This window comes from Salvelinus namaycush, chromosome 31, assembly GCF_016432855.1.
Source record: "Salvelinus namaycush isolate Seneca chromosome 31, SaNama_1.0, whole genome shotgun sequence".
Taxonomy (NCBI): domain Eukaryota; kingdom Metazoa; phylum Chordata; class Actinopteri; order Salmoniformes; family Salmonidae; genus Salvelinus; species Salvelinus namaycush.
The window spans coordinates 2,602,012-2,617,385 of NC_052337.1; the positions used below are offsets into that span (position 1 = coordinate 2,602,012).

The following is a 15,374-nucleotide window of genomic DNA, read 5'->3' on the forward strand; positions in this document are numbered from 1 at the left end:
GGTAATTATGTCTCGAGACGGGAAGACACCATTTTGTTAAACAGTTTAATATCTGTGTTTATCAAAGATAGTGGGTGATAGTGAGTGAATGGGTGGCCCCTTACCTTGTTCTTCATAAAAGCAAAATTAGTGCTGTATTCACATCTTCACCAAATGAACCTTTATGAACAGTTGTGTTAACAGTCGGATGGCCTTGAGAAAAACAGCTTCTTTCAGTCTTGGTCCCAGCTTTGATTAACCTGTACTGACCTCACATTCTGGATGATAGCTGGGTGAACAGGCCGTGGTTCGGGTGGTTGATGTCCTTGATGATCTTTTTGTCCTACCTGTGACATCGGGTGGTGTAGGTGTCCTGAAGGGCAGGTAATTTGCCACCCGGTGATGCGTTGGGCAGACCGCACCACCCTCTGGAGAGCCCTGTGGATAAGGGGCGGTGCAATTGCCGTACCAGGCGGTGATACAGCCCGACAGGATGCTCTCAAATCGTGCATCTGCCCCAGTCCTATTGACACCTCAATATTGTCCATTGTTCCTTAATTGGCATTGTGTCAGTGTGTTAATGTCCTCCTGTTCCATAGGCAATATAATAATAAACAGGCCAATGCTCAGCAATAGTGTTCCTGTATCCACTTGGGGGGGGGGGGGGGGGGGGTCCTAATCATCGTCTTATGCTGAGGGCAGCATACAGCCGCCATATGCTAGGCTGCGTGACGTGCGTGGATAGAACACCGCGGAATACTGAGCAAGTCATATTGGGATCCCATCTGTCCACTCGCTCCCCTTGTGTGTTTGGGTTTGATGCGATTCTCCAAGAAGTCTTGAGCCTCCATGGCATTGGATAACGTGTGTTGTGTTCTGAAAAAGGTCAAGATGAGTTTTGCCCGGGTGGATGAAGCCTCATCTCAAGATTTAGCTCGCGTAGCTGGGATCTCCACTCAGTGTAGGTCACCTTTCTGTTGTTTCAACAGTCAGATCTGGGTTTATACTGATCCTCTTCTCAGCGTAGGTCAGGAGCCCCCGATTCCGGTTGCAAGGCGAACAATTCGCTGTGGATTCGTACAATCATACAGCGAGACCACAGGAGGCTGGTGAGAGGAGTGTGAGCAGATAATAATGGCTGGAATGGAATAGATGGAATGGTATCAAAACACGTTTATCACTTCGATACCGTTCCAGTTAAACGTTACAGCCATTATTATGAGCCCGTCCTCCCCAATTAAGGTGACACCAGCCTCCTGTGAGCGAGACCCATTCTGGAGAGGACCTGCACGGTGCGCAATGTTAATTAGCGACATGGGACCCAGCTTCTCCCGCCTGAACAGTTTATAGAAAATATTGCTAATGAAGGATGTTGGGTTGGCCGCCTCCACACCCGTTTCAAGTCCTGAGACACGCACATTGAGTTTACGGGAATGATTTGCAAGCGATCTCTCCTTTTTTGGGAGATAGAATCAATCTTCTAGTTTAGCTCACGCTGTTTCCAGGTGATGGAGTCGCCCCTCTATAATCATTGGCTGTGTTCTCCAGACTCTCCGCTTCAGTTGAATAGGCATCCAACTTCAGAAGTGAGCAATGCGAGTGAATCATTTACCCGTTTAAATTGCATGTCGAGGGCAGATAATCTCCTCACAAACAATCTCTCGGATAGTAGGGGCCAGCTCTTTCTGCTGTTGAGAGCCGTCACGTTCCCACAGATGAATCGTTGACGGACAGATGATGCTATACGCCACTTTATGTTTATATACCCTACATTACTCATATGTATAGACTGTATTCTATACCATCTACTGCCTCTTGCCTATGCCGTTCTGTACCATCACTCATTCATATATCTTTATGTACATATTCTTTATCCCTTTACACTTGTGTGTATAAGGTAGTAGTTGTAGAATTGTTAGGTTAGATTACTTGTTGGTTATTACTGCTTTGTCGGAACTAGAAGCACAAGCATTTCACTACACTCGCATTAACATCTGCTAACCATGTGTATGTGACCGTTAACATCTGCTAACCATGTGTATGTGACCGTTAACATCTGCTAACCATGTGTATGTGACCGTTAACATCTGCTAACCATGTGTATGTGACCGTTAACATCTGCTAACCATGTGTATGTGACCGTTAACATCTGCTAACCATGTGTATGTGACCGTTAACATCTGCTAACCATGTGTATGTGACCGTTTACATCTGCTAACCATGTGTATGTGACCGTTTACATCTGCTAACCATGTGTATGTGACCGTTTACATCTGCTAACCATGTGTATGTGACCATTTACATCTGCTAACCATGTGTATGTGACCATTTACATCTGCTAACCATGTGTATGTGACCGTTAACATCTGCTAACCATGTGTATGTGACCGTTAACATCTGCTAACCATGTGTATGTGACCGTTAACATCTGCTAACCATGTGTATGTGACCGTTAACATCTGCTAACCATGTGTATGTGACCGTTAACATCTGCTAACCATGTGTATGTGACCGTTAACATCTGCTAACCATGTGTATGTGACCGTTAACATCTGCTAACCATGTGTATGTGACCGTTAACATCTGCTAACCATGTGTATGTGACCGTTAACATCTGCTAACCATGTGTATGTGACCGTTAACATCTGCTAACCATGTGTATGTGACCGTTAACATCTGCTAACCATGTGTATGTGACCGTTAACATCTGCTAACCATGTGTATGTGACCAATAACATCTGCTAACCATGTGTATGTGACCGTTAACATCTGCTAACCATGTGTATGTGACCATTTACATCTGCTAACCATGTGTATGTGACCGTTTACATCTGCTAACCATGTGTATGTGACCGTTAACATCTGCTAACCATGTGTATGTGACCGTTAACATCTGCTAACCATGTGTATGTGACCGTTAACATCTGCTAACCATGTGTATGTGACCGTTAACATCTGCTAACCATGTGTATGTGACCGTTAACATCTGCTAACCATGTGTATGTGACCGTTAACATCTGCTAACCATGTGTATGTGACCGTTAACATCTGCTAACCATGTGTATGTGACCGTTAACATCTGCTAACCATGTGTATGTGACCGTTAACATCTGCTAACCATGTGTATGTGACCATTAACATCTGCTAACCATGTGTATGTGACCGTTAACATCTGCTAACCATGTGTATGTGACCGTTAACATCTGCTAACCATGTGTATGTGACAAATAAAATTTGATACGCTGGAGCTAAATCATCTTGCTCGTTTATTATTTTCATACAATGAATGTCCCCACACCTTAATATGGTGTTGACAACTCACCATGTTGTTCATTCTCAGTAATTTTGCTAAAGAAAAGCCCCGACACAGGTTTCACTTCATCCCTTGATTACATTGAGACTGCATCACGATTATTTATTTTTTATTTGTGGGAATAACTTGAGAACAGATTTCCTACATTAAACCCTGGTCATAATACAATCTTTTTTTGACCAAAAACGAAAATTCTCCCAAAAACGTTGTAGCTCCGAACCACCTGTTGCCAATCCCTGGACTACATGAACAAAAAAAAAATGTGGGGGGGGGGGGGGGGGGGGTTCGTATGCAGTTTCAAAACATTTTGCTACATCACACCACACTGAAGACAACCCTGATGATGCACCGAGTGTTTAACCAGAATGAGTTACATGTTTTCCTTTCGGACCAAAATGCATGTTTGGAGGTCAAAGGTCATGTCAGGCTTACCTCGAGGTCAGGGGTCATGTCCCAGATGCAGATCTGTCCATCGTGGCAGCCGGTGATGATGGTGGTGAGGTCATCCATGACCAGCAGGCTGGAGATGCAGTGAGTGGGCGCCATCCGGCCCCACAGCACTATGGGTAAAACCAGGCTGTTTCCTGACATTTTCTCTGTTGACCTGTAGAGAGGAGAGAGAGGGAGATGGTTAAGGAGCTGACAAACATTGGTGATAACATTGGTGGGAGGGCACTACACAAGGCGGCATTGAGGACAAGTGATCATTATTGAAGGGCAGACCATAGACTTTATCGTGGGCGACGTACCATTAGGTTGAGAGTTGTCTGGCATGTTAGAGTTTTTTCAGATCAATTCCACACTTTCCAATAACCTCTTCACAAATCTATTTATTTATTTAACCAGGTAGGCAAGTTGAGAACAAGTTCTCATTTACAATTGCGACCTCTGGCCAAGATAAAGCAAAGCAGTTCGACACAAACAACACAGAGTTACACTATGGTCAATAGTTTGTGGTAATTACATAAACATTAAGGACTATTGTGACAGGGATACACAATCATAATATAGTGACAGGGATACACAATCATAATATAGTGACAGGGATACACAATCATAATATAGTGACAGGGACACACAATCATAATATAGTGACAGGGACACACAATCATAATATAGTGACAGGGATACACAATCATAATATAGTGACAGGGATACACAATCATAATATAGTGACAGGGACACACAATCATAATATAGTGACAGGGACACACAATCATAATATAGTGACAGGGATACACAATCATAATATAGTGACAGGGATACACAATCATAATATAGTGACAGGGATACACAATCATAATATAGTGACAGGGATACACAATCATAATATAGTGACAGGGACACACAATCATAATATAGTGACAGGGATACCAGTGGACTAGGGTGTTCTAGGAAAGCTACGTAATACAGGAATTTTCTCCCAACGACAGACAGAGACCATTCCCAAGGCGTAACACAGAAAAGCAGAACCAACTCCCAACTTAGGTCGTAGGTCATGACCTGCCTGAAAACCCATAAATCACATTCAAAATTCAGTCAAGAGTTACAATAGTTAAAATAGGCTCTTGAAAAGAAATGAATTGCCATCTGTTTTATGTGTGTGTCACACAATCATTCACCTATTGAACATTACTGCCCAGTAGTAACATAGCTCAATATGGACTAATGTGTGAGAGCTATCTCCAAGTCCCAAAGCACAAAATCCAGATTAAAAATGTAAAGATCAAACTGTTGATGAAATAAAAGTAGAACTGTAAAAATAGCCCATGACATGTTAAACGGTACTGAACAAAGGAACAACAGCCTAAACTATTACAACAAATATTACTGCAAAATGTCTATTGGTCAACATCCTTCAAAAACAAGCTGACAAAACATTTCTAGAAAATGTGAAAATAATTCCAAATAGTCTAGCCACAATTTTTTATTTTTAAAGCCATAAAATGTTGGCTAGGGATTAAGGACATATCTACATTATTCTATAAAACTGAAAATACAGAGGCTAGGCCTAAATCAAGTGTCATTCAGTGTCCAAGTTGAAAAATCGGCAGTACAATACCTTGTGATACAATCACGAGTTGTCTCAGTCAGAGCAGACCTCAGCCTGCCAAACATCACTTTTATCTTCCCAAGTTGCATCAGCTTCATTTTAGACAATACAGTGATAACGCTTCCGAAGCGCCAAAACTACCTCTGTTTTCAGTCCAACAAACTAGTACTAGACGGTGACACACTGGTTTGACTTTCAAAGTCTACCACCAATCTCTCCCCACAGGCTTTCAGAGTGAAATCAATTGAAATCAGGCTGCGTGTCCACAACAGTAGTACATCGAGTCATGTGAAGTGAGGGCGATCCATAGAACCACATAGTGCTTTGTAGGGAATAGGCTGGGATTTAGGACACACAACCTGTGTGACGTACAGAACATCATGTGCCCTCTGTGACATGGCGAAATGAACAGGGCAGGAGTGTGAACTGCGTAATTTTGTAACCTATTGTTATTGGTTTTGTGTTAGCACACTTTGTGTCGTGATACTTTTTTTGTTTCTTTCAATGCGGATAGGTTAGATTACACAACACGCAGCTGCATCGATAATAGGTGAGGAGGAAAGAGCAGTGGGAGGACTGAGGCGGCAGGCTGGCAGGTTGCAACAGGCATCATTATCTTCCATTTCATCACCTATAGCAACAACATCAGGCCTAGGCACAGGACGAGCCTCTCAAGAAGCCTAGGTAGAGTACCTCACGATAAGCTGTAGACCACACTACCTACCAAGAGAGAGTACTCATCTAGATTATTCGTAGCCGTCTATATACAGTTGAAGTCGGAAGTTTACATACACTTAGGTTGTGCATGACAAGTAATGTTTCCAACAATTGTTTACAGACAGATTATTTCAATGTATCACAATTCCAGTGGGTCAGAAGTTTACATACACCAAGTTGACTGTGCCTTTAAACAGCTTGGAAAATACCAGAAAATGATGTCATGGCTTTAGAAGCTTCTGATAAATAATGTAAATTAGCCTGAGTCAATTAGAGGTGTTAGGTTCTTATTTTTCAGAGTAAATAACTCAAGGACACTAGAAAAGCTTAACCAAGTTACATTTTTGCCAAAGGTTCTGTGCAGCTGTAATCAGACAGCAAAACATTTCTCTCCATCCTACTTAACTTCTTATGGATTAGGGGGCAGTATTGAGTAGCTTGGATGAGTAGCTTGGATGAATAAGGTGCCCAGAGTAAACTGCCTGCTGCTCATGCCCAGAAGCTAAGATATGCATATTATTAGTAGATTTGGATAGAAAACACTCTGACATTTCTAAAACTGTTTAAATGATGTCTGTGAGTATAACAGAACTCATATGGCAGGCAAAAACCTGAGAAAGAAATGCAACCAGGAAGTGGGAAATCTGAGGTTTGTAGGTTAAGTCTTTGCCTATCCAAGATAGTGTAAAATGTGGTCCGATTGCACTTCCTAGGGCTTCCACTAGATGTCAACATTCTTTAGAACCTTGTTTCAGGCTTCTACTGTGAAGGGGGTGCGAATAAGAGCCGTTTGAGTCAGGTGTCTGGCAGAAAGCCATTAGTTTAGTCTCACGTGCGGCCGTGAGCACGAGCTCTGTTCCTTTTCCTTTCTAAAGACAAAGGAATTGTCCGGTTGGAATATTATTGAAGATTTATGATAAAAACATCCTAAAGATTGATTCTATACATCGTTTAACATTTTTCTACGAACTGTAATGGAACTGTCGTCTGAACTAAGTGTCTGCGCCTCGTGAATTTGGGAACTAAACGCACAAACAAAAGAAGAGGGATTTGGACATAAATGATGGACTTTAGCGAACAAAACAAACATTTATTGTGGAACTGGGATTCCTGGGAGTGCATTCCGATGAAGATCAAAAGGTAAGTGAATATTTATAATGCTTTTTCTTACTTCTGTTGACTCCACAACATAGCGGTTATCTGTATGGCTTCTTTTGTTCTCTGAGTGCTGTACTCAGATTATTGCATGGTGTGCTTTTTCCGTAAAGCTTTTTTGAAATCTGACACAGCGGTTGCATTAAGTAAATCTTTAATTCCATGTGTAACACTTGTATTTTCATAAACATTTATGAGTATTTCTGTAAATTGATGTGGCTCTCTGCAAAATCACCGGATGTTTTGGAAGCAAAACATTACTGAACATAACTCGCCAATGTAAACAGATTTTTGGATATAAATATGAACTTTATCGAACAAAACATACATTATTGTGATAAAATGAAGTCCTTTGATGATCTTCATCAGATGACACTCAAAGGTAGGTGATTCATTTTATCTCTATTTCTGCTTTTTGTGACTCCTCTCTTTGGCTGGAAAAATTGCTGTGTTTTTCTGTGACTAGGTGCTGACCTAACATAATCGCATGTTATGCTTTCGTCGTAAAGCCTTTTTGAAAACTGTGGTGGGATTAACAAGTTTCTTTAAAATGGTGTATAATACTTGTATGTTTGAGGAATTATAATTATGAGATATGTTTGAATTTGGCACCCTGCACTTTCACTGGCTGTTGTAAAATCGATCCCGTTAACGGGATTTCAGCCGTAAGAAATTTAAGACACTCCCTCTCTCCAATGCTTACAGTTTAAGCTCAGCAGGAAGAAGGTAACCAGATACTAAACCCTGATTACTCCCTTAAGGGGAACTGACCTCACCTACTGACCTCTAGTCCAAAAAGCTGTCTTTCCTGTATCAACACGGTGCTCTACTCCCATCCCCCAACACATTCCACAGCTATCTGTCTTCCTACAAAGGCCCAGTCTCTTTCTCCTTTGATTCTATTCTCTATCATGTATTTAATATCTCAATGTCCAAAATGTCAAACCCAACAGAGGTGTACCTGTGGATATATTTCAAGGCCTACTTTCAAACTCAGTGCCTCTCTGCTTGACATCAAGGGAAAATCAAAAGAAAATCAGCCAAGATCTCAGGAAAAAAAATTGGAGCCCTCCACATGTCTGGTTCTTCCTTGGGAGCAACACCTGAAGGTACCATGTTCATCTATACACACAATAGTACGCAAGTAAACACCATGGGACCACGCAGCCATCATACCGCTCTGGAAGGAGACGCGTTCTGTCTCCTAGATTTGAACGTAATGTGGTGTGAAACGTGCAAATCAATCCCAGAACAAGAGCAAAGGACCTTGTGAAGATGCTGGAGGAAACAGGTACAAAAGTATCGATGTCCACAGTAAAATGAGTCCTATATCGACATAACCTGAAAGGCCGCTCAGCAAGGAAGAAGCCACTGCTCCAAAACTGCCATTAATAAAGCCAGACTACGGTTTGCAACTGCACATGGGGAGAAAGATAGTACCTTTTGGAGAAATGTCCTCTGGTCTGATGAAACAAAAATAGAACTGTTTGGCCATAATGACCATCGTTATGTTTGGAGGAAAAAGGGGGAGGCTTGCAAGCCGAAGAACACCATCCCAACCGTGAAGCACGGGGGTGGCAGCATCATGTTGTGGGGGTGCTTTGCTGCAGGAGGGACTGGTGCACTTCACAGAATAGATGGCATCATGAGGCAGGAAAATTATGTGGATATATTGAAGCAACATCTCAAGAAATCAGTCAGGAAGTTAAAGCTTGGTCGCAAATGGGTCTTCCAAATGGACAATGACCGCAAGCATACTTCCAAAGATGTGGCAAAATGGCTTAAGGACAACAAAGTCAAGGTATTGGAGTGGCCATCACAAAGCCCTGACCTCAATCCTATAGAACATTTGTTGGCAGAACTGAAAAAGCGTGTGCGAGCAAGGAGGCCTACAAACCTGACTCAGTTACACCAGCTCTGTCAGGAGGAATGGGACAAAATTCACCCAACTTATTGTGGGAAGCTTGTGGAAGGCTACCTGACACGTTTGACCCAAGTTCAACAATTTAAAGGCAATACTACCAAATACTAATTGAGTGTATGTAAACTTCTGACCCACTGGGAATGTGATGAAGGAAATAAATGCTGAAATAAATCATTTTCTCTAGTAATATTCTGACATTTCACATTCTTAAAATAAAGTGGTGATCCTAACTGACCTAAGACAGAGAATTTTGACTAGGATTAAATGTCAGGAATTGTGAAAAACTGAGTTTAGTTGTATTTGGCTGAGGTGTATGTAAACTTCCGAATTCAACTGTACAACCACAAACCGATGCTGGCACTAAGACCACACTCAACGAGCTGTATAAATAGACTACAAAGGGACACAGCCACGAGCTGCCCAGTGACACAAGCCTACCATACGAGAAAAATGCATGTTATGCTCGCGTCGAGGCAAGCAACACTGAAGCATGCATAAGAGCACCAGCTGTTCCGGATGACTGTGTGATCATGCTCTCCACAGCCGATGTGAGCAAGACCTTTAAAACAGGTCAACATTCACAAGCAGCGGGGACAGACGGATTATCAGGGTGTTTACTCGGAGCATGTGCGGACCAACTGGCAAGTGTCTACACTGACATTTTCAACCTCTCCCTGACTGAGTCTGTAAACGCAAAGGTAACCTGCCTAAATGACTACTGCCATGTAGCACTCACGTCGGTAGCCATGAAGTGGTATGAAAGGCTGGTCATGGCTCATATCAATCCCATCATCCGGGAAACCATAGACCCACTCCAATTTGCATATCACCTCAACAGAGCCACAGATGACGCAATCTCGATTGCACGGGAGCATTGGACGAGTAACCGGAAGGTTGCAAGTTAGATTCCCGAGCTGACAAGGTAAATATCTGTCGTCCTGCCCCTGAACAAGGCAGTTAACCCACTGTTCCTAGGCCGTCATTGAAAATAAGAATTTGTTCTCAACTGACTTGCCTAGTTAAATAAAGGTAAAATAAAATAAATAAAACTCCAAGGAACCCCTATGTGAGAATGCTTTTCATCGACTACTGCTCAGCGTTCAACACTATAGTGCCCACAAAGCTAAGGACCCTGGGACCAAACACTTTCCTCTGCAACTGGATCCTGGACTTCATGATGGGCCACCCCCAGGTGGTAAGGGTAGGCAACAACACATCTGCCACGCAGATCCTCAACACCGGTTCCCCTCAGGGGTTCGTGCTTAGTTCCCTCCTGTACTCTCTGTTCACCCACGACTGCGTGGCCAAGCACGACTCCAACACCATCATTAAGTTCTGACGACACAACAGTGGTAGGCCTGATCACCGACAACGATGAGACAGCCTATAGGGAGGAGGTCAGAGACCTGGCAGTGTGGTGCCAGGAGAACAACCTCTCCCTCAATGTGAGCAAGACAAAGGAGCTGATCGTGGACTACAGGAAAAGGAGAGCCGAACAGGCCCCCGTTTACGTCGACGGGGCTGTAGTGGAGCGGGTCGAGAGTTTCAAGTTCCTTGGTGTCCCCATCACCAACAAACTATTATGGTCCAAACATACCGAGACAGTCATCAAGAGGGCACGACAACACCTTTTCCCCCTCAGGAGACGGAAACGATTTGGCGTGGGTCCTCAGATCCTCAAAAGGTTCAACAGCTGCACTATCGAGGGCATCCTGACTGGTTGCATCACTGCCTGGTATGGCAACTGCTCGGCTTTCAATTGAAAGGCGCTACAGAGGGTAGTGCGTACGGCCCAGTACATCACTGGAGCCAAGCTTCCTGCCATCCAGGACCTCTATACCAGGCAGCGTCAGAGGAAGGCCCAAAGAATTGTCAAAGACTCCAGTCACCCAAGTCATAGAGTGATCTCTCTGCTACCGCACGGCAAGAGGTGCCAGATCACCAAGTCGAGGACCAAAAGGCTCCTTAATAGCTGCTACTGCCAAGCTATAATACTGCTTAACAATTAATCAAAATGGCCACCTGGACTATTTACATTGACCTACCCACCCTCCATTTGTTTTTACACTGCTGCTACTCGCTGTTTATCATCTATGCATAGTCCCTTCACCCCTACCTACATGTACAAATTACCTACACTAACCTCTACCCCCGCACATTTCCTCGGTACCAGTGCCCCCTGTATATAACAATGCTTTCCACCTGGCTACCCCTACCCCGAGCAACAGCACTGCCCTCCCCTCTGCTACTCGCCCACGCCTTCCCCATTTCTCTTTCTCCCAAATACAGTCAGCTGATGTTCTGAAAGAGCTGCAAAATCTGGACCCTTACAAATCAGCCGGGCTAGATAATCTGGACCCTTTCTTTCTAAAACTATCTGCTGAAATTGTTGCCACCCCTATTACTAGCCTTTTCAACCTCTCTTTCGTGTCGTCTGAGATTCCCAAAGATTGGAAAGCTGCAGTTATCCCCCTCTTCAAAGGGGGGGACACTCTTGACCCAAACAGCTACAGACCTATATCTATCCTACCCTGCCTTTCTAAGGTCTTCGAAAGCCAAGTCAACAAACAGATTACCGACCATTTCGAATCCCACCATACCTTCTCCGCTATGCAATCTGGTTTCAGAGCTGGTCATGGGTGCACCTCAGCCACGCTCAAGGTCATAAACGATATCTTAACCGCCATCGATAGGAAACAATACTGTGCAGCCGTATTCATTGACCTGGCCAAGGCTTTTGACTCTGTCAATCACCACATCCTCATCGGCAGACTCGACAGCCTTGGTTTCTCTAATGATTGCCTCGCCTGGTTCACCAACTACTTCTCTGATCGAGTTCAGTGTGTCAAATCGGAGGGTCTGTTGTCCGGACCTCTGGCAGTCTCTATGGGGGTGCCACAGGGTTCAATTCTTGGACCGACTCTCTTCTCTGTATACATCAATGATGTCGCTCTTGCTGCTGGTGAGTCTCTGATCCACCTCTACGCAGACGACACTATTCTGTATACTTCTGGCCCTTCTTTTGACACTGTTAACAACCCTCCAGGCGAGCTTCAATGCCATACAACTCTCCTTCCGTGGCCTCCAATTGCTCTTAAATACAAGTAAAACTAAATGCATGCTCTTCAACCGATCGCTGCCTGCACCTGCCCGCCTGTCCAACATCACTACTTTGGACGGCTCTGACTTAGAATATGTGGACAACTACAAATACCTAGGTGTCTGGTTAGACTGTAAACTCACCTTCCAGACTCACATCAAACATCTCCAATCCAAAGTTAAATCTAGAATTGGCTTCCTATTCCGCAACAAAGCATCCTTCACTCATGCTGCCAAACATACCCTTGTAAAACTGACCATCCTACCAATCCTCGACTTCGGTGATGTCATTTACAAAATAGCCTCCAAAACCCTACTCAATAAATTGGATGCAGTCTATCACAGTGCCATCCGTTTTGTCACCAAAGCCCCATATACTACCCACCACTGCGACCTGTACACTCTCGTTGGCTGGCCCTCGCTTCATACTCGTCGCCAAACACACTGGCTCCAGGTCATCTCCAAGACCCTGCTAGGCAAAGTCCCCCCTTATCTCAGCTCGCTGGTCACCATAGCAGCACCTACCTGTAGCACGCGCTGTCACCCCCAAAACAAATTCTTCCTTTGGCCGCCTCTCCTTCCAGTTCTCTGCTGCCAATGACTGGAACGAACTACAAAAATCTCTGAAACTGGAAACACCTATCTCCCTCACTAGCTTTAAGCACCAGCTGTCAGAGCAGCTCACAGATTACTGCACCTGTATATAGCCCATCTATAATTTAGCCCAAACAACTACCTCTTTACCTACTGTATTTATTTATTTTGCTCCTTTGCACCCCATTATTTCTATCTCTACTTTGCACATTCTTCCACTGCAAACCAACCATTCCAGTGTTTTTTACTTGCTATATTGTATTTACTTCGCCACCATGGCCTTTTTTATATATATATATATATATATATATATGTTGTTTGCCTTCACCTCCCTTATCTCACCTCACTTTCTCACATTGTATATAGACTTATTTTTCACTGTATTATTGACTGTATGTTTGTTTTACTCCATGTCTAACTATGTGTTGTTGTATGTGTCGAACTGCTTTGCTTTATCTTGGCCAGGTCGCAATTGTAAATGAGAACGTGTTCTCAATTTGCCTACCTGGTTAAATAAAGGTGAAATAAATAAATAAATATAGCCTCGTTATTGTTATGTAATTCTGTGTTACTTTTTATTTAGTAAATATTTTCTTAACTATTTCTTGAACTGCACTGTTGGTTAAGGGCTTGTAAAGTAAGCATTTCACGGTAAGGTTGTATTCGGCACGTGACAAATACAATTTGATTTTGACAACCAATAAGTTGATAATTGTGTCTGCAATGCATTGGCATTAAAAGGTACCAATGCAAGTAAGCTTGTTTTTTTAAGAATAGCGTGACTAGTCCAGTATCAGGTAGCTTACTTTGCACAATGAAAGAGGATACCATAACCACTCTACTCTTTCCTGATAGGGCCCTATAAAAAAAAGTTTTATTTTTATGCCTGATTCCATTTCGTTTTTTCCCGGTTTCCATGTTACTGTTTTTTTATTTTTAACAACTACATTGGATGTTCTAAGACTCACAGGTGTCAAACTCATTCCACGGGGGGCCGAGTGTCTGCGGGTTTTCGCTCCTCCCTTGTACTTGATTGATGAATTAACATCACTAATTAGTTAGGAACTCCCCACACCTGGTTGTCTAGGGCTTTATTGAAAGGAAAAACCAAAACCCTGCAGACACTAGGCCCTCCGTGGAATGAGTTTGACACCCCTGTAAGTCCACAACAATGCTTAAACCACTTGATTTTCGGGTGTAGTTAGGCCTACCCTTTAATTCCAGTGTAGGCCTACCCTTTAATTCCAGTGTGGACCTACTAGCGGTTGCTTGGTGGTGTTTTTGTAGCGCGCATATGATGGTAGAGTTTGCAAAATAAATAACGTTAACAGTCTACTTTGTAGTTAACATTTAATTGAGAAAAAGCCTTTCCATATACCAGTAGATTTTTCATTAGCATCACCGCTAACGGCTAAACAAAGTTGTAGATGCGCGCATCGCACATACTAGCCTCGGCAGACGGGATATTATTCTTGTCTGTAAAGAAAGTCGCAGGAAACACTTATCCATTCTGTTCTTCTCTTATGATAAATGTATTAATTTGACAGAGTTTAATACATTTAGTGGATTCCCTATTAAATTCAATACCTTTTTCAATATTGTTGAATTGCGTAAAGTTGATTTTATAGGGTCCAACAATGCCAACTGGCAGCCTGGTTAACAGTGCGGTAGCTAGCTACAAAGGCTGAACGATGACACCATGCCAAGTAGCTTACCCGGAACGCCCACTCATTACTAGCCTATCTTTCCAAACACAGAGAACAAGTGAATCCACAATACTCTTCTGAAACACCCTGAGATAAAAATAAAAACAGCAATAAAGGGTACTTCAAGTGTAGGGAAATGTAATGGATGCAGTCAGTCTACCGTGAACTGCGTGCAGACGACATTACAGAAGATCTTGCGCAAAATCATTCAATGGATGATCCTCAAACCAACCAACCAGCATGCCTGTTCAAAGGTTTCGGTGCATGAAATAAACTCAGACTTGTTTATCACAAAGAAGCTGCTCAATCGTCTCTGTATCATGTAACTAGGTTATCGATTATTACAGACTTTGGTTGCAAATCGTTGCGAGATAATGATATTAGCCAGCTAATGATGGGTTGACACTTGTGAGCTAGCTAGCACATTATACGTTGAGAGACACTACCATAGCTAGCTATGATATCTACGTATGCCAGTGTAAGTAAAACGTCGTGTAACAAAAGACAGTACAGTATTATTCACTATATTGCATACCTTGGCAAAACCGTTCGCTTCGCTAGCAGGCGATAGCTTAGCTAGCTGACATTAAAGCACCTATAAGTCGCCACTTCCTGGTTAAAAAGAAAGCTTAAATTAACAAATACGTTTAAACACTTACCTATGACAGGTTCTACAGCACCATTAACTTTTGTTGGGAACAGTATTGATGAAATACTCGGTCAGTGTAGGTCATCAGTATTCTAACTCGTCTTGATTACTACACTCAGGTTCTGCAAATCCTCTCTAGTCAGCTGATTACGGGACAGCATTTGGCGTTGCCGTTAATCGATATT

The 15,374-nt window shown here is 42.9% G+C and overlaps 1 protein-coding gene across 1 annotated transcript in view; it reads right to left on the reverse strand.

Annotated features, from left to right (window-relative positions):
- Positions 1-15,308, reverse strand: part of LOC120026146 (WD repeat-containing protein 7) — a 267,089-nt gene extending 251,781 nt beyond the window's left edge. The window contains exons 1-2 of the mRNA XM_038970967.1: positions 15,200-15,308; positions 3,725-3,896 (exon numbers count right to left, since the gene is read on the reverse strand). Of these exons, the coding sequence (XP_038826895.1) occupies positions 3,725-3,883 (159 nt within the window). The 5' untranslated portion in view covers positions 3,884-3,896; positions 15,200-15,308. The remainder of the gene's footprint in view (positions 1-3,724; positions 3,897-15,199) is intronic.
- Positions 15,309-15,374: the final 66 nt, after the last annotated feature.